At 32.6% G+C, this 19,908-nt stretch overlaps 1 protein-coding gene across 2 annotated transcripts; it reads left to right on the forward strand.

Moving 5' to 3' along the window:
* The first annotated feature begins 7,869 nt into the window (after positions 1-7,869).
* On the forward strand, positions 7,870-19,836 carry LOC100792381 (E3 ubiquitin-protein ligase RKP). Of its 2 annotated transcripts, XM_014776444.3 has the most exons (12): positions 7,870-8,081; positions 8,288-8,389; positions 8,916-10,496; positions 11,079-11,894; positions 13,121-13,281; positions 14,284-14,422; positions 14,778-14,861; positions 15,671-15,952; positions 16,048-16,179; positions 16,458-16,657; positions 16,776-16,980; positions 19,078-19,836. In XM_014776444.3, exons 3-12 carry the CDS (start codon positions 8,994-8,996, stop codon positions 19,363-19,365), a joined length of 3,810 nt encoding a protein of 1,269 aa, XP_014631930.1. In that variant the 5' UTR covers positions 7,870-8,081; positions 8,288-8,389; positions 8,916-8,993; the 3' UTR covers positions 19,366-19,836. The 2 variants fall into 2 exon arrangements, with proteins under 2 accessions (XP_014631930.1, XP_025984677.1); XM_026128892.2 differs by lacking the exons at positions 7,870-8,081; positions 8,288-8,389 and adding an exon at positions 8,438-8,589.
* Positions 19,837-19,908: the final 72 nt, after the last annotated feature.

Consider the following 19,908-nt stretch of genomic DNA (forward strand, 5'->3'; position numbering starts at 1 on the left):
CTATAATAATTTATAATAATATTATTGTAACAAATAGCAATCGATATTATCTTAAATAGTAATTGATTAGTATTAATTAGTTAATAACAATCATTCTATTTTCTATACTATCATCTTAATTATGTGTTTCCTTATATATTAATTACATATTTTCTTAAATATTACAAAGATTTGTGTCTGTAAAAAAAAAACAAAGATTTGTGGATATTTTATTTATTTGTAGCAACAAAGGTGTTTAACAAAAACTCAACAGAAATAATAGTCATAAATGTATCATTGAAGGAATTCTACAAAATTGTCCTTTCAACAAATATATTTTCGTCCTTGGATGTTAAAAGGACAACTAATTTATTTTCATTTAGCTTTTAATCAAACCTTGCCGTACAACTTAGCAATGGACAAACCAACAAATAATCTGAAAAGTGAAACCAAGACAAGCAAGAGCCACAAATTGAAGCTCCTGAACCTCGGCAATTCTCAACAAATTGGAAATCAGAAACCCGTCCCATATATATGCTAACATCTAATTCACTTCTCTGGGATTTCTGAGCTTCATTTTAAATGGTATGTTCCTTCAGACACCTACACTGCTAACGAGGCACCAAGAGGTTGCCTTCTGAACGTCATAGATAACTAAAAATCCTTAGTGGCAGGTAAAACAAGCCTGCAAACGGAGCTGGTATCGTCTTGAATCCAATGACCGAACCTCATGAGCCTTTCCGTAATACCTGTTTGTGAATGGAGACTGCCAACAACAAAAATGTTGTGTACATTAAATGTACATGAAAAATGTATTGTGGCTATATCTTTCTCATTTTAGACTGTATATGCGTATGGGATTAGTAGTTCTAAACTAGATATCAAGCGTTCATCAAAAAAATAAAAATAGATATCAAGTCTAATTAACAAAGTCTAATACAGACAGTAAATAATTGAATTTTATAAGCATACTATCATGGATTTGGTTCCTGATCATATGAATGAAAAAAAAAATCATTAGAAAGGAAAAACACAACTAGATAATTTTTACGTTAAGAAAAGAATTAATCTCCCTCTATTGGTTAAAAAATATCTTTGATGAACAAAAATTTCAAGCCCGTTTTTCTAATTTCTCTCTTGAATCCTTGGTCCATGACTGAATATGCTGACCATGGCATGAAATTTGATAGTTTTCTTTTTTTTTTTTACAGACATGAAATTTGATAGTTAAGAAGATAAAATCCACGATTAAAAAATCCCATAATTTGGATAACTATCAACCAATTCAATTTCATGCATTTTGAATGTAATAGTCATACATAGGAAACCTTTACTCCATTCCGGAGGGTGTTCTCAGATACTGAAACATTTATAAAATAGTTTTGTGTGATTATTCATTGTATAATTCCTCTCTTTTCTGCTCTCACAATTCCACCAAATTCCTATATTTGACCAATTTACATTCCAGGCTTGATAATATTGTCCAAGCGGTAATTTTTTGGCAAGCAAGATGACGATTTTGACCATGCTTGCCGAGATAATGGTTGTAATTGTATGGATTTTTTGATGCAAATTGAACATCTTGGTGCGGATCAGCACAAACCTTTGGGAACATAACCTTTGATTCTTACATCCTGATATAGTAAGCTGGAGGAAAAGCTTGTGTTTTTACCTCAGAAACTGAAAAAAAAAATGTGACAAACAAAGAAATGGATAAATCATGAATGCTTGTGCGGTTGCAGACTTGCAGGCAATGCTAAGCTGAGTTACAAATTTGTTTAATTAGCTTTTTTTAAGTAAGAATTTTAAGATCATTGAAAAGGAGATTCTAATGGTTTGGACTTTCGACAAATTGTTTTTGGTTCCCGAATGTTGGCAGCAAAGGCAGTTGCTTCCTGCATCCCTCGATTTATTATTTGCACATTTTTCAACCATTTTTTCGACTAAAGTTGAACTTCTTCATCCCCATAATTGTGTACCTCTCACAACAGTGTGCATTCCCCTATGTATCTCCTCCGATGAAGTTATTATTTGAGATACATTTATAGATTTTTTTTCAAATTTGTATATATTTTTGGATTGACAAGTTTAAAATTTTGTGCCCTAACATAATTTTGAATTAACTAATCCAGGATACAACTTGTACTCCAGATTACTTAATCTAAAATTATGTTTGAATAATTCCGGATTAATTATTCCGTAAGAAAGAGTTTGTGTCTATATTCTAGATTGTATATTCAATAGCTCAATTTTGTACTCGGACGATGTCTTTAGCCATGAAGTCGGTGGTGTGTTGTGAGATGGGTGGAACACTGTTCGCTCGCACTTATCTACTATACCACTGCGAATGGTGCCTTTAACGATAAAGAGTAGAACATCGACTATGCTTTTAGTTGTCTTGTTCAGATTTATCATTTTTGTTTTGCTTTGTATGTCTCATTCAGATTTAATTAGCAATCTGGATTAACGTGGTATTGCATTTTTTTTTCTTGTTGCCTTTTTTGTTGTGATATTTTCTTCTTGTTTGTGTGTTTTGAAAAATGTTTCACCTTCAGAAATTGGGTTTTTTCCTATTTGAACCACCATGCCTTATCCCTTCCTTCTCCGAGTTCATTTTTCATCACCAAACGGTCCAAACCTTCTTAGCTAAGCATAAGTTCATTTTTCATAACCACTATGACTGGTTGCGGATGTCTACCCAAAGGGGGCGATGAAGGCTGTGGGTTTTGGAGGAAATAGTTTTATCTTTTCATGGGTTTTGGAGGAGCAATCTCAGAAATGAAGGAGATTAATGTTGTTTCATCTTAATCATTTAATTAATTAATATTAATATTTATTAACTATTTATTAAAAAAACAATACTTTTAAGTGGTCCACTTGTGCTGTAAATAAAAAAAAAAGTAGCCAACTTGTGAGCCACATACTTACTGCCTCACGATAGAATTTGTCGTCTATACATCCTATCTCATTATGCTTTCCTATTGTAATTTCAAATGTTTTGTAAATATTCACGTGTCCTTTTAAATATTATAAATATTCAGCGCACATAAATTATATATTCTCCTTACTCTATGTTTCGAAAGTTTTTTTTTTTTTTTTAGGGAAACTATCTTTCGTAATCGTAAGTTAAATAAACAAAAAGTTGACTTAAAAAAAAAGTTAACGGCTTTTGTGTAGCCGTTGAAAGTGCGCATATGCACTACGAGAGATAAGGAAAGGAGTAAGCCAATCTCAAATGCATTGCTCCATTAGTGATAGAGGATACGGGTCCTAGGATTGTAGGGTACCTCCAATACATGAAGTGTTTCATGTCAAATGTGCTCAAACAGAATTTTTGGCCATTGTAAAGAGCATCTTCCACGAGTGGATCAATCACTTACACTCCAATCCATTCTTCCAAATGCTAGGAAGATTCTTCTTTTTTATACTTTTTCTTTTTTACTCGTATGATTTTTTTTCTTACTCATTAGCTGTTTAAAGTGTAATTAAAATGCATGAATGACTAGTTTTGATTGAATTGACGAGTACATCTAGTTATATACTGAAAGTAGTTGGGTTGAGTCACTAATGTCGAAGAGAGTTATCAGCGAGATAACATTGCTCCCACTAAAATAAAATCATATGATATATTTTACTTGAAAAAGAAGATGTCTATTAGATATGTGGTCATTACAAGGGGATAGACCTCACTTATAAGGAGAAGGTATAACCAATTAAGTTTAATTACTCGAGTTTATGGTTTTCTCATGTGTGACTCCAGCCTAATAGTAAAAATTTTAAATTTCCAATGTTTGGGGAGTTATTTAATTTTTATCTATCTATCTATATATATATATATTATTTTGAAAATTATGGAGTGAAAGAAAATCATTTTATCTCTGTAAAATTATTGACTTTTTATTTATATTGTCATTCTTTGAAAAAGTTGAATAAATATTTTTTAAAATTGATTTAGCTTGTTGTAACAAAATTCTATAGCTACGAACTATGCATACATTTCTTTGTTTCCTTTTTCATTTTTTATTATATGATATAATTCTCACTGAGTTTGTATGCATGGCTCACTCTTTCCTTATTCATTCTTTAAATATTGTATGTTTTTTAGAGTTAAAGTCCTTCCCAATAAAGCATCATCCTGTTAACATGCTTTTCCATTGTTTCGTTTCCTCTGTTTTGCTTTACATTGTACTTTGATGGTCTCCTGTTATTGGAAATTAGTAATATTGTTTTGGGGATATATATATATATATATATTCTGGGCAAACAAATGTATTATATATATAACGTGTGAAAAGGTACCCGTGGTACTGTTTACAAGCCTGGTCTACAATGGCAGTTTTTTTATTTATTAAACTAGATAATTTCATAAAACAATATATGAAACTAGTGTTGTTTTGAAACATATTACGTGTGAGAGATGGGTTTGGTCACTTAAGATTTAAGATTTAGAAGACATCGGTCAAAGTGATATATCTTATTACTTATTTGTATGTTTGTGAAAGATATCACATTAATAGACGAAACATATTCGAGTAGTAAATGAAATATTATTCTACTTGACTTCATCGATAAAATTGACCAATATTTTGCATTAATAATATGATAAAAAAAATTAATAGACAATAATTATTTTGAAACTAATATTATAGGAGTGAATGAGTGATTGTGCCGATATTTTGATAAATCCATAGTGCAACTATTTTTAAAAATACTTTATTAAGAATATATATTGTTCAGAATTAACAAATTAAGTAGTACTAATATATAGGTAGTTAGTTATGTGCTGATCACAACTTGGACTTTATGACACTTGTCTAAGCTGCAATTGCCCCCACACTCACTCAACTTCATGTAACATTGTTCAACATCAGTTCAAGTAGCCGCCAGTAGCTTTCACTTTTTATGGCAATGACAATGATCAGCATATGTTTAGATTTACATCATTTTTTGGGCTGGATGTGTGTTTTTGACTTATCAGTGAATATTTCTAAAATTAATTATGGGTAAAATTAATATTAATTAACATTAATTTGAAATGAACTAAATTTATGTTGAGATTTTAATTTTACGAACAAATTAATAATAAGTTTCAGTATAAAATATTGATATCATAAAAAATTACTTAAAATAACTAAACTCATAATTAATTTTTAAACCTAAAATGAAATGCTTTTAACGAAAATCAACACTTACTACATTTTTATAGCGTTAAATGAGCATACGTCAACGTGTAAGAGTTTCCAAACAAGCACGGTGTTGTTTTACTTTTTTTCTTCTTCTTTCAAGGTTACATTAGATAAATACTAGTAATTAATAACCATAATGAAACTGTCGAAGAGTAGTTGGAAACATGTTGACATTTGTTGATTATTTTTTTCAAACATCACATACATTTTTTGGGTTGCAGTTTGAGTATTTTATTTTTAATCAATCGGATTTATTTTTTTGTATTTTTCAATTGCTTTAAGTTTTTATTTCCAACATTTATTTTTCAATAACTAAAAAAATATGATAAAAGTGTAAAGTATCGTTGATTTGTATATAATAATAAAGAAAAAAATTGTTTAAATAAAATTAGAATATATATATATATATATATATATATATATATATATATATATACATAATATGTAAACTATATATTATTGTTTTGATTTTTAATATTTTATTTTTTCTCTCTCTATCAATCTATATATATCTATTTGTTCTGTTTTTTTTTTATTTTTGTTAATTATTAGAGAGGATCTTAATCTTAAAAATTGGGAAATTATGAAGACTAGATAAAAGTAATAAAAACTAAGACGATAAAACCATACATAAAAAATAAGAGTAAAAATATAATTAAGATTTTTTCAAGTAATTTTATTTTATCCTATTTTAATTTTAACTACTTTTATATTATAAACCTGTAATACATAACTTCGAGAGTGAACTTTCACTTTCTCTATTATTTCAACTAAACATTCTTAATATTTCTTGCATTTTAATTTGGAAGTGTATTTTACACGCTACTTTTGTAATTAGCCCGCAAAAAATTCTTTTCCTACCGTTTTAAACTATTTTTCTTTTATCTTTATTTGCACAACGAGAAAGAGAAACACTTATTGTCTCTTTACTTTTTTTTTTTTTTTAAAAAAGAGAATACAAAATTTTGGCATATAATTTTAAACATGACAATCACAACAAAAAGGTTACGACATGAAGAAAATGAAATCAATTATCACATGCAGTAGTTAACGTTTAAAAATGTTTTCAAAAAGTGAAGGCCAACATTATTTATATTTTATTTTGGCTAAAATACAATTTTAGTTTTCATAATTTAGTCTGCAATTTTAATTTTTTTTATAAAAAATTATAGATATTTAGACATTTAATCCTTTTATTTTTAAAAATGAAGGATTTGGTTCAATCACTAATGCGACACTATACTATTGGTCTTTTTAAATTAAATTATTAGGTGCCTTAAAGAGTTTTTTTGAATAATTAATAATTCTCAATTAAATTCTTATTAAAATAAATATTTTACCAATCAAATCAATAATCAAAAAATTTATTGCCACAGTGTGACGTCAACAGTCTAACTATCAATATTTTATTATTAACGATTTCAATTAACGATTGAACCAGGATTTATTAATTTTAAAAAATAAGAAGAGTGAATGTTTTTGTATTTTTATAAATAGATCAAAATTGTGGATGGATTTAAATATCAGAACCATAATTATTTTTTTATTTTATTTTTTGAATGAGTAATAACTTGTTAACAACTTCATTGAATGCAATTATTTAAAAAATAAAAAGCACTGCAATTCATTTCTAAATTGTTTTTCAGTATTAAATATATATAAATTTAATTAGAATATACCTTTGGATGCGGTGTAAGGTACATTACATGATAGATATATAATTTGAAATTGGAAAATATTTAATATGTTTTTTTAATAATTAAATATTAATTTAAAGTTGTTTTAGGATGATTTACAATAAATTAAAAGAAATTTATAAAATATATCATTTGAAATGGGAAAATATTTAATATGCTTTTTAATAATTAAATATTTCTTTGTCCTGTCTTTTATATAAGAAACACAAAAGTTCATTTTTGGTTCTAACTATAAAAAACATAAATTTAATTTTAGATTATTAATTACTAATTTTATTTCGCATCTTTAATTTATTGTGAAACTTATGAATAAGATACTAACTTGTTTTCCATAAATGTATTACTTTACTTATTAATAATATAAGTCACACTTATTTGTGAAAAAATTAACCTTTGAATTACAACAAATATAACTGCTACTTAAATTACTTAATTTTATTATTATGATTTATTACTTTTTGCTTTCTAATTTTTTTAAAAAATTTATGCTTTTAGTTATTAGTCTAATTTTTGTTTGGTAAAATCATAAACTTTTTGAATTTTTTCTCTATTACCATTTTTAATCCAACTATTGAGTAACAATTTTAAATAATGAAGTAATAATAACCCCATGTATTTTTTTGGTAAGTTATTTTTAAGTTCTCATCTTTTTCAGAATAATTGATAATATTAAACTAGTTGACAATTAATTAAAAACACAAATTTTTAAAAAATATATGCATAATTATCTCATCAAATTTTTTAATGGTATGATAAGTTATTAGACTCTCAACGAAACTGTTATATTATAATAAATTCTTACAAGTATTTCTATGATAAAATTTAAAAAATTTAATGTTAAAAATTAAAATAAACTAATTCAATTAATACTATTGAGAATATTAATTAATAGAAATAAAGGATTTGAATGAGTGGATTAAAATCAAAAGAAAGAAAATGAAATAGGTGGCATCTTTTTTTCTCCAAAACCGAATATGTTGTTCATGAAGCCAAGTGCAGTGAAACGTATAATTGACCCAGCAACAGCACTATAGAGGGAAAACAACGTTGTCCACCACACCACTGCGATTCCTACAACGGGTGGCCCCTATCGTTCCAGTTGCCAGTATCATTACCCGTTAACTCAGCAGCCAAGTCACCAACCCAACCGGTGTTTTCCTTGACACGTGTCAGTTGCAACTCCATTCCTTACAGTTCCAGTCAGCGCGGCACGGGTACGGTACGTGGTTCGTTCGTTCCATTTCAGCTTCTGCTTCCTCACCACTTCGCCTTTACCCCCCAAACTTTTTGGCGATAATAATTATTAGCCAAAAAAACAGAATCATTACTATTATAAATAAATCAACAATTTATTTTATAAAAAAAAGAACGATTTCTCCCTCGGAAAAATTCCACGTTCCCTTTTCTCTCATATCACTATTGCAGTGTGTTACTGTCATCGAATCTCGAAGCAGCAATGGAGCCTGCAAAGCAAAACCCTAGCAACCTTACGCCGCCTTTTTTTTGTCCTCAGCATGAACTTTTTCTGTAAGTTTCCCTTTTTAATTGATTATTTGTTTAATTAATAATACCAAATTTGAAGCCTTTTCATGTTATTGGGGTGGTAACGCTTTTTGGTTCAATTTGAGGGGCGGTGGTATATAATTTTCAACATTTTTTTTAATTCCTCGCTGTCATCAAGTCTTCCACCTGCTGTGCAAAAAAAAATCAAGTCTTCCACCTTCTATGTAAATTTCTCCCCTTCTTTTTTTGGTTTTATTTTATTGGAAAAGTGGTATTTATTTTTGGAATTTTGTGGGCTTGTTGGGATTTGTTGTTATTGTAGGATGTGAACAACAAGTGCAGTTTTTGTTTGTTTGTTTTTGAATTGTTGTTCGTTCATGCTAATTTTGGGGCATATTGCGTTTACTTGTAAGCTACTTTTTAGATTTCTGTTTTGTAATTGTGTTGTGAATTTTGGGGCCAAACTGTTTATAAGAGATGTTGAGGATTTGTTGATTTTGTTTTGGAATGGATCATGAATATTTAGTGAGCTAAATTGAATTTGTGACAGTTGATAGGGATTTGAAATTGGAAAAGCTTTCAGCTGGCTTCGGGCTAGTTGAGGGATAGGGCTTTCTGTGTGTTACAGATGTCTGAAGATAGCCCGCGAGTTGGTGGATTTTCAGCTGGTCTGGCTGTGATATTGAACGGCAAGGATGGTAAGAAAAATTCGCCAAAAACTCGGCTTATTTCTTGCTGTGACGATTTGGGTCAGCAGTCGGTGGAGCGAACCCTGGAGTACGTGTTTGGCCTCCCGAACAGATCACTCAATTCATTGACTGGTCCAGTTGATCGTGATTTCATTCGGTCTGTTATTAGGAATGATTTTTCAAGATATAATGGGAAATCAAATTATTCTTATCGGGAAAGAGACGGGATTTGTGTTAACGGTAAAAATGGCAATGGGCCTGATGTTATAGGCCTAGAAGAATCCAGCATCTGCGGTGATATTAAAGTCATCAAGTCACCTTTTCTTATAGAGAGCATGGCGATGTTCAGTAGTGCCAGGGCTAGTGCTTGTGTTTGGAAAGGAAAATGGATGTATGAAGTTATGTTGGAAACATCTGGCATACAGCAGCTTGGTTGGGCCACTCTTTCTTGCCCTTTCACTGACCATAAAGGTGTTGGCGATGCTGATGATTCATATGCTTATGATGGGAGACGAGTTAGCAAGTGGAACAAGGATGCTGAGACATATGGTCAGTCATGGGTTGTTGGCGATATCATTGGATGCTGTATAGATTTAGATCGAGATGAAATAATATTCTACAGGAATGGTAATTCCCTTGGGGTCGCATTCCAAGGAATTCGAAAATTGGGTCCTGGTTTTGGTTATTATCCAGCAGTTTCTCTCTCCCAGGGTGAAAGATGTGAGTTGAACTTTGGAGCTCGGCCCTTTAAGTATCCAGTTGAAGGCTACCTTCCTCTTCAGGCTCCTCCCTCTAGGAGCTACTTTGTCACCCAATTGCTGCAATGCTGGTCAAGGCTGTTGGACATGCATTCGGTGGAACGAGCTGAGCATTCTTTAGCTCGGAAGTTGAGAAGAGTGAAGAGGTCTGTTTCATTGGAAGAAATTTTCCATCCAGCTTCTTATTCCATATGTGAGGAATTATTCTCTATCCTTGAAGCAGATGTTGGGATCACAGAGTATATGGTCTGGGGTCCAATGTTGTCTTTCATGTTTGAAGTTTTTGGTTTGCATGCACCCCATGATTACTTAAGCTTGGATAAAGTAGTTGAGGTTCTGCTACAATTTCAAGGATCACATGTGCTATTTGAACACATCCTAAATGCCCTTTCCTGTGGTTGTAAAATAGCCTCATTAGTTCTAACTGAGTGTCCTTACTCTGGCTCATATTCTCACCTTGCATTGGCATGTCATCTACTAAGACTAGAGGAACTTATGGTGCTTTGGTGGAAGTCACCAGATTTTGAATTCTTGTTTGAAGGTTTTCTTTCACGAAAGACTCCAAACAAACAGGATCTTGACTCCATGATACCAACTGTTTGGTGGCCTAGTTCATGTGAAGATGCATCTCATGAAGGTAACATGATGTTGACAACCACAGCTTTGTCGGAATCAATCAGCAAGGTAAATTCTTTATCTCCTTGACCTAACTTCATTTTTAGTTATTTTGTCTGAATTGAATGCCTCATCAATTCTATGTGAACTTTGAAGAAGCAAGAAGCAAACTATTAAACTGATAAGTGTCTGTGTGCAATATGTTATATTTCAACAATCAATTCAATTGTTACTTTACCTTTTAAATAAATTTATCTATTGCATTGTTATGATTGATGGAGTAGGATAGTAATAAAAAGGAAGAGGAGAGTTTGTCAGGAGTGACATATGGTTTATTTATGTTGATTATTAAATCATTTTCAATTTGATTTCATAATCTTCTTCTCCATCTTATTTCTATCATACATGGCGTGGGACTAGGGATAAGGGGTTGTGGTTAACTTATGCTATCTGAATTTTCTATAAAATTGAAGAAAAATTTTCATTTACCTACTCATTCTTACCATACAACAGAAAATATAAAGTTGTTTCTATGAATTTTATGGATAATATTTCTTTCTTATTTGAGGGTAAAATTCTGTGAACTATTGTGCTATTGGATACTCCTTTCATAGTTTCCTATATTTCTGATTATACCTCGTTCAAATGTAGATTGAGGAGAAGCATAGGGACCTTTGTCGCTTAGTGATACAATTTATACCACCTACGAATCCTCCCCAGTTACCTGGAGCAGTATTTAGGACATTTTTACAGAGCCTTCTACTGAAGAACAGAGGAGCACAACGAAATATTCCACCCCCTGGAGTTTCTAGCAACTCGGTTCTTGTTTCAATTTACACAGTTGTACTCCATTTTCTATCTGAGGGATTTGCCTTGGGTGACATCTGTGGCTGGTTAAAGACCTGCAAAACAGATGTTGGTTTCCTTCATAGAGGTGGTGAACAAAGTTTTCCTGTACATTTATTTCTGAAAAATGATCCCCATAGAGCTGATATTTCCAGGCTTGGGGGATCCTATAGCCATTTATCAAAGCTACACCCAACAATTGGTCATGAAATGGAAGTGATTCAATGGGATGAAGGTTGCATGGATAGTGAAGAAACCAGGGTCACTCATTCAACCAGGCAGAAGCCATGCTGTTGTTCTAATTATGATTCTGATTTTACAAGGAACTTCAAGGTTCCAGCTAAATACCTGGCCAAAGGTTCTCGTGGTCATTGTAGCTCTATTCCAGAAAGACCTGCTCATGTCGCTGCTGAATGCAGTGATGGGAGTTTGAATGATGAGATAACTGATAAACCAAGCTCCAGTGATCAATCTGAACCTGAGTATGGTTACCGCCAAATGCATCATATGAAATCTGTACCAAAGGATACTAATATGTCTACAGATAGGCTAAGAGAAGAAGAGCTAGTTGATGCTTTGCTATGGTTGTATCATGTTGGTCTTGCTCTGAATTTTAAGCAGGTGAGATAATGTTGGCAAAATTTATTGCAATATTGCAAGTTTTGACAGTGAATGGCTTGATTTCCGCTGAGATGCCTGAGTTTTTTCTAAAGATTGAAAAAGAAAAATGTAAAGTAGTTGTGGGGGCATGCAAGACTCACTGTCCAAAACAAGAATAACTAGTTACACTCAATAATATTCAAAATGGATCTAAAACTAAGTTTCTGACTTGGTATGTGACTGTGTGTCTGTATTATTTTTTTTGAGTTCAAAATAGCTTACAATTAAAATCTTACTGAATGAGCATTTGAAAAAAAAGAAGCAAAATTTCTCCCAAATTAATCAAAACCAAACATGTATTTGAAGTCTTAAACCTAACTTGTGGCTTACCTAAATACCCTCTTCCTTTGTCTTTGATTTTTCTCCTATCTGGAAAGAATTTAAATGCAATACCTGTTTGATGCGAATTCATATTAGAAGTCTGTTAATGATATATCTGAAACAAGAGGAGAGGATAGTGAAAGTCATGAACATGCTGGAATATCTTAATTCTCTTATAACTACCACCTCCATAACTTTATTATGGTAAGTGTGATGAAAAATTATGTTTGGGGCATGTGCTAGAAAAACCATTTTCTTTGAAAAATAAGATGGGAGAGGAAAAGGAAACTAATACTCACACAGTGGAGATCAATTAACACTGGTTTATATTTGACACTCCTACACCATTTAATAATTTTTTATGGATTTTTTTTTATCAATCCAACCATTGAGTCAACTAATCATTGTGTTGATCTTATATATCAGATTTAAAAAAATCAAAATAAGAGTAAGTATTCAATTGGGTTATTGGTATTTTTGTTATTTTTAAACACATTTTCTATGTTATTTTAAGACATATCGCTTGACTAACAATTTTTGGTAAAAGTACAATTTTCAGAGCATGATTTGCATGAAACAAAATTATCATCTAGTATTGAATTTTATGAAAAAAGCATCCTACAGAGTTTTTCGGTAGTATCAATTTGATTTTGCTTTACACTGATGCCACTAAATCCTAACCTAGTAGTAAGATGATCTTCCTATAGTCAGTATAGTGCTCTGCCTGGAATTTGTTATGTTCATCCTCATTTTAGCTGGTTTAATTTTGGAATTTCTAATTGCTTAATTGATTTTGAATATCATTTAAATTTTAGGGAAAAAATGAAGAAGAGATGTGATGAATGTTATTCTTCCTGTTTTTGTAGGCATCATACTACATGACTCATCAGGCACAGTCAATTTCCCTTCTGGAGGAAACTGATAAGCAAATCAGAGAACGAGCTTGCAGTGAGCAATTGAAGCATTTGAAAGAAGCTCGTAATGAATATAGAGAAGAGGTTATTGATTGTGTTAGGCATTGTGCTTGGTAAGATGACCATAAGAAGTAACACTTAAGCTTATTTGTCTCATTTGTCTATTCTTTCCCTCATAGGTTTATGCTTTTCAATTGGCTTTCTACATCTTCCAAATGGTATTAGGTTGAAATTTTCCAGTAGTGTTGACTAGGTTGTATTTCATGTTCACAACTTCTCATTATCTAATTGTTAACCGAATTTGATAACTTCCAATTTGATGACAACAGTGTGATAGTGTTCTTACTTTTTAAAATTTTGGCGGTATTCATTCCTGCTACAGTTAATAAAGAGTGCACTTGTTGATTAAATGTCTGTCCATCCATTCCCTTCCTTACTTTATTTACATTTTTGGTTTATTGGACCCTACTTAGATTACCGAGTTAAACTAATTTCAATTAAGAGAAAGTTGGTGAACATAGTTTGGAAGAGTTGAAGTATAGTTCTTATTTTGTAAACAGTTTGGAAGAATTGAAGTATAGTTCTTATTTTGTAAACAGCAGGAGTACGCTTTAAAAATGTCTGTGTTTCTTTTCTCTGTTTCATATATGCATTCATGTTTCATAAAACACATGCTATGCTGAAGGTTCCAAACTGTGCTTTATGACTTACGATAACTCGCATCAGCCTAAACTGTGCTGTCAGTTTGATGTTTACTTTGTGAAACTCATTATAATATGCATTAAGTTTTAAAATCTGTGTTTTGGGACCTAGATTTTAGGTTTTGTTGTTAATTGTTAATTATTAATTATTAATAAAATTTTGCTTCTGATTGAACTTTTCATGTATCTGTGTTTTATAGATACCTCTTTCATATGAAGTTGAACTGAGAGAAATTTAAAAATTTATATTAGAATATATCATGTTTTGTTTCTGTATAGATTTCTGGATGCTTTTCAAATACTAATATCCTTTTAAAAAAAAAGCCTAGCTTCTAGGTCTTGATAACATTGTGATGCACATCATTGTTTTTTCTCTTATAGCCTTGTTTTTTGGGGTCATTTCTTGCTTTACAGGTACCGCATCTCTCTATTTTCTCGATGGAAGCAGAGAGGAATGTATGCAATGTGCATGTGGGTTGTCCAGTTGCTACTGGTTCTTAGCAATATGGATTCAGTGTTTATCTACATCCCTGAATATTATCTGGAAGCTTTGGTAAATAAGCATTTATCATCAATTTAAATTTAATAGCAGCTTTGATTCATTCAGTTGCAGAATACAAAACATCTTCACTAGTTATCCATTTCAATACTTTTTTTTTTCGGTTTTCCCGTTTCTTATGAGTCAAACATATTAGATTGGGTATCTGACACATTGTGTTAAGACAGAGAGGGAAATGGTCATTTTAGAAAAAAAGCACAAAATTTTATATGAATTTGGGTTGGGGGTCACACATTAACCTTAATTAATTTGCAAAAGTATACGTTAATTCATTTATTAAAATTCATCGTATCATTTCTTATAATTATATAAAAATTCTCTTGGCATTAATATTTTCTCCCCCATACAGGTTGATTGCTTTCATGTGTTGCGGAAAAGTGATCCTCCCTTTGTTCCATCCACAATTTTCATCAAACGAGGACTTTCTTCATTTGTATGCGTCACCCTTTCAATCTCTACTTTTTCGTTTGTCTGATTTGATATTTGACTTGTGCTGGATGTAAATTATACTTGATATTTGTTTCTGGATTCTGAGTGAATGAGATTTGATTTTACAGAGCTCATGGGAATTTTTTTAGAATAAATTTTTTGTCTTATATGCACTCTAGTAACATGGCTAAACAAAAAACATAGGACATCAAGACAGTCATGCATGTATGTGTGTATCAAATAAAGTTAAATATAAGCAACATAAAAAAGATCTAAAATGATAATCAAGATTTGTATATTCACCTTCCTATGATAATGAGTCTTACAAAAACATATTTAAATGCTTGATGCTTGTAAGACTTGCATTTAGTGAGGGACTTAGGGTATTGAGTGACTTGAGAACTTGTGAAGGAAAAAGTGGTAGGAATTTCTGAATGCTCGCTGAAAAAAAATGATGTTAATTTGGGTTGGGAGTCCCACATTAACCTTAATTAATTTGCAAAATTATACATTAATATTTATTTATTAAAATTTCTCTTATCATTTCTTATAATTATATGAAAATTCTCTTATCATTTCTTATAATTATATGAAAATTCTCTTGGCATTAATATTTTCTTCCCCATACAGAAATATAATTAGATTTACAAGAATAAATTGCAACTCCTCAAGTACATGAGATAAAGCACTATGCATGAATCTGAAAAATTCATGAACCTAAGCTTTTAATGCAGCTACTCCCAAATTGATAATTTTCAAACACAGCGTTTCTCCCATTGGTTCTAAATTATGCTTTGATATCTTTTTCACCAGGTCACCTTTGTAGTTACCCATTTCAATGATCCAAGAATATCAAGTGCAGATCTTAGGGATCTTCTTCTTCAGTCTATATCTGTCCTGGTGCAATACAAGGAGTATTTGGCTACCTTTGAGAGCAATGAGGCAGCCACCCAAAGAATGCCGAAAGCTTTATTATCAGCATTTGATAACAGATCTTGGATTCCAGTGATGAACATACTCCTACGATTATGCAAGGGTTCTGGTTTTAGTTTTTCAAAGAATGGAGAATCATCTTCGTCGTCAGTTCTTTTCCAAGTATGTTAACAAACTCTTTTTGTTATAAAGTAGGCTCTGTTGGATCAATTTCTCACCATAAAGGTTTTTCTCCCTTGACTCTTGATTCAATGCAGAGGTTGCTAAGAGAAGCTTGCATAAGTGATGGAGGGTTGTTTTCATCTTTTCTAAACCGTCTGTTCAATACACTCAGCTGGACCATGACTGAATTTTCAGTTTCTGTTCGAGAAATGCAAGAAAAGTACCAGGTATGAATATCTTTTTCCATCCTTGACTAAATTTGAATCTTGCTTTGCTTTCTGTCTTCTTCTGGCTGCTTAAGTTAGAGTTCTGTAGCAGTAGAGTAGATACAATACATGGGTTTTTGGGATTTCAGTTTTTTATGTACCGATCCATTTTCTATTAATTTACTTTATAGGTTCTTTCCAAGACATTGCATGCATAAAATTGAAGTTGTTTCCTATTATTATAATGGTTGCTTGGCTAATTCATCCATTAATTTATCGTCGCAACACTTCTTTCACAGGTAATAGAGTTTCAGCAAAGGAAATGCTGTGTCATATTTGATCTTTCATGTAATCTTACAAGGATTCTAGAGTTCTGCACTCGTGAGATTCCTCAAGCATTCCTCTCTGGACCAGACACAAACCTCCGAAGGTTAACCGAGTTGGTTGTGTTTATCTTAAATCACATTACTTCTGCAGTCGATGCTGAATTCTTTGACTTGTAAGTTCCAAGCCTATGACTTAAAGATAGCCAGAACTGAATGTGCCATCACGGTTAGTTGAAAATAGTTTTATCAGTTGAGTTTTGATAAGAGGCTACCCTTCTAAATCTTTTTCAGGTCCCTTAGACGGCATAGCCAACCTCCAGAAAAAGTAAACCGAGGCATGATATTGGCACCTCTAGTAGGGATCATCCTAAATTTATTGGATGCTACAAGTTCAGCAGAATATCGAGAAAACAATGATCTTTTAGATGTTTTCGCAAGCATGGACTGTCCAGATACTGTTCAGTATGGATTCCAGTATCTTCTGGATTATAACTGGGTTAGTTGTTGTCACCCTTAATCTATGTTCCTGATTAAGTATCTGGAATGCCTTTTGTTTCTAATCCACTTTTTATCTAATTTTTTGAAAATTCCAATTGATTTATCTCATTATTTGTTTATTTCTATAAAATGAGAGAAAATATAGAGGGATAATAGTGGATGCTCTATTATATAGTGTTCATTACAATAAATACTGATAATGAGAGGATATTCAATTTCCTCTAAATCTATAAATCAAATCCTAATAAATCTATATACATTAAATATTTCTGATTCTCAACACTCCCCCTCAAGCTGAAGCTTAAGCTTGAGCTTGTTACAAGAAAATTTATTCCCAACAAAAAACATAGAACTTGAGCTCCACTAAAAAGGACAATAGTTTGAATGAGAACTCAGGGATGTTGGTGAAGTCAGGGATATTGCTAGAAAGAGAGAGCTGGAATATTCATCAGCCTAAGATAAGCAAGTTCCGACTTTCTTAAAACCATCATTTGGAAGCTTCAAACCAATATTTGAAGACGACTCAGGGATCTTGGTGAAATCGGGGAATATTGCTAGGAAGAGAGAGCTGGAATATCCATAAGCTTAAGAAAATTCAAAGCAAGTTCTGATCTTCTTAAAACCAAGATTTGGAAGCTTCAAACAAATAGTGGAGACCCAAAATTATTCAAACTTGAAAAAAAGAGGAAATAGTGGCAGAAACGCACAACCAACAAAGCACATAAGTCATTGAGAAACACACTGGAAAACTACAACGACAAAGAAGCAATCGGAAAGTTTTTCGCTGAAAAATGAGTGGCAAGCTGAAGGCAGTTGATGGAAAACACACTGAAAAAGGACGGCGGCAGGACTGGTGACCAGAAATTTCTCCGCAACAACGTAAAAAACGTAAAAATGTCTTGCACATTGCCCAAAATCACAAACCAAATAATACCTAAGAACAGGCACAAAACAGAACCAAACATGGTGCTAAAGGGTTTTTGCCCAAAACAAGTCCGATGGGGATGAAACTTCAGGGATAGGGTCAAGTTGGGTAGATGACCTTGTCACCGGAATCATGGTCAGAAAGAACACCACACACGCCAGCAAAGGAAGCTGTTTGGCGTATCAAAGCAGTTGCGCATGAGGGTGTGTGGGAGCTCTTATGATGATCTTGTGGACTGATCTGTGTAGATTAGCAAAAGGCATGCCAGAAAAAATGGTGTTCATCTAGAAAAGTTACCGGAATGGTGGCGGTGGCGGCAGCTGGCCGGAAAAAAGTGTCGGAAAATGAAGCAGAGTTTGCCAGAAAAGTGCAGCGAGTAGAAGGGCTCACCAGAAGAAGGGTGGCGGGCAAAAGGGAGCATTCAGGGATAGTGTGTTGCTGGAAAAGTGATTGTGGCTGGCAGTGGCCAGGAAAGGAGAAACGGTCATTGATAAGCAGAATCAGGTCATCGGAATAAGTGCGACGACTAGAAAGGTCCACCAAGGACAGTAGGTCCCCGGGTCTCTGATGGGGGACGATTTTTGTTATTTCCTCAACTTGGTTCTAGATACCATGTAAAATGAGAGAAAATATAGAGGGATAATAGACTGAAATCGTGTGTTAGAGTACAGTGGATGCTCTATTATATAGTGGTGATTACAATAAATACTGATGATGAGAGGATATTTGGTTTCCTCTGAATCAGATATGTTTCCTATAAATCAAATCCTAATAAATCTATACATTAAATATTTCTGATTCTCAACAATTTATGCTAAATTAGTAACAAAGTCAACTTGGAAAGTTCAACTTTCATACTAAAATGCTCGAGGAGATAACAATCTAGAATATAGGGATATACTATTACTGTATGATTCTTAATGATCTATCATTGATACAAATCCCTCACAGTTTTGCAGACGTGCATTATAATATTAAAAATTGATATCTTGTTCCTACAATAATTTCACTCGATCAATTTCAATTTAGCTTTGAACATTTTATGAATAATTTCAAATTAAAAGTGAGCTGTCTAAAAGTTGGCAGTTCTTATACACAACGTCAGATTCCAGTTTTCCCTTGATCTTTGACACTAATGTTTACCATTTTTCTGCTCTTTCCTTTTCCCAGGATGGATCTTTTCGGGGGGAAGCTTATGTGGCAAAATATGAGCAGCTAGAGAATTTTCTGAGTCTCCTTAGTTGTCGCACTGTGTTACAAGATGATAAAGTGGATAGTGTGGGAGATACAGATCTTGATGACAGCTTGTGCTGCATATGTTATGCATGTGAAGCAGATGCTCAAATTGCACCATGTTCACACAGGTCTTGTTATGGCTGCATTACCAGGCACCTTTTGAACTGCCAAAGATGTTTCTTTTGCAACGCAACAGTGACAGATGTTAGCAAAATTGGTTAGAAGACTGGCTAAGGAGGGAGGAGCTTCTGTTTTATGGTTGCTTGGTTCCTGGTTGAAGTCGGCCAGTCAGTAACTGATTATTTGCTTTCAAGAACTCCATATATAAAATGGGACAAGAAACGTAAAGGAAAGCAAAAAAAGGAAAAGATGGGGAGAACAAAAAAAGAGGGGGTGAGGTAATCGGGTCGGAGTTAATACTGTTTGAGATAGTAAAGTGTTTCTTGATATGGGCAGGGGGGTAGTGGCCATCGGCGAATTAAGAATTTTGTAGGCTGTTAGAGGGTATTATGCTGTAAATATGCGATGTAAATGGCAGGCAAAATCGTTGGAGTTTCTTTCTCAGCTTGACAACTTTCATTATTCACTAGATTAGCTTTGAAGGCCGTAATGTCAAAGTCTGTAGTAGAGCAAACTGGATAGACACACGGGGATTAATTTTTAAAAAAGCTGCTAAAGTTAATATGGTGAAAACAAAATTCCTTCACAAAGGTGATATGAGTGAGTGTACATGGATAAATTATAAAAATTAATACCGTATGACAT

This window comes from Glycine max, chromosome 6 (assembly GCF_000004515.6).
Source record: "Glycine max cultivar Williams 82 chromosome 6, Glycine_max_v4.0, whole genome shotgun sequence".
NCBI lineage: Eukaryota > Viridiplantae > Streptophyta > Magnoliopsida > Fabales > Fabaceae > Glycine > Glycine max.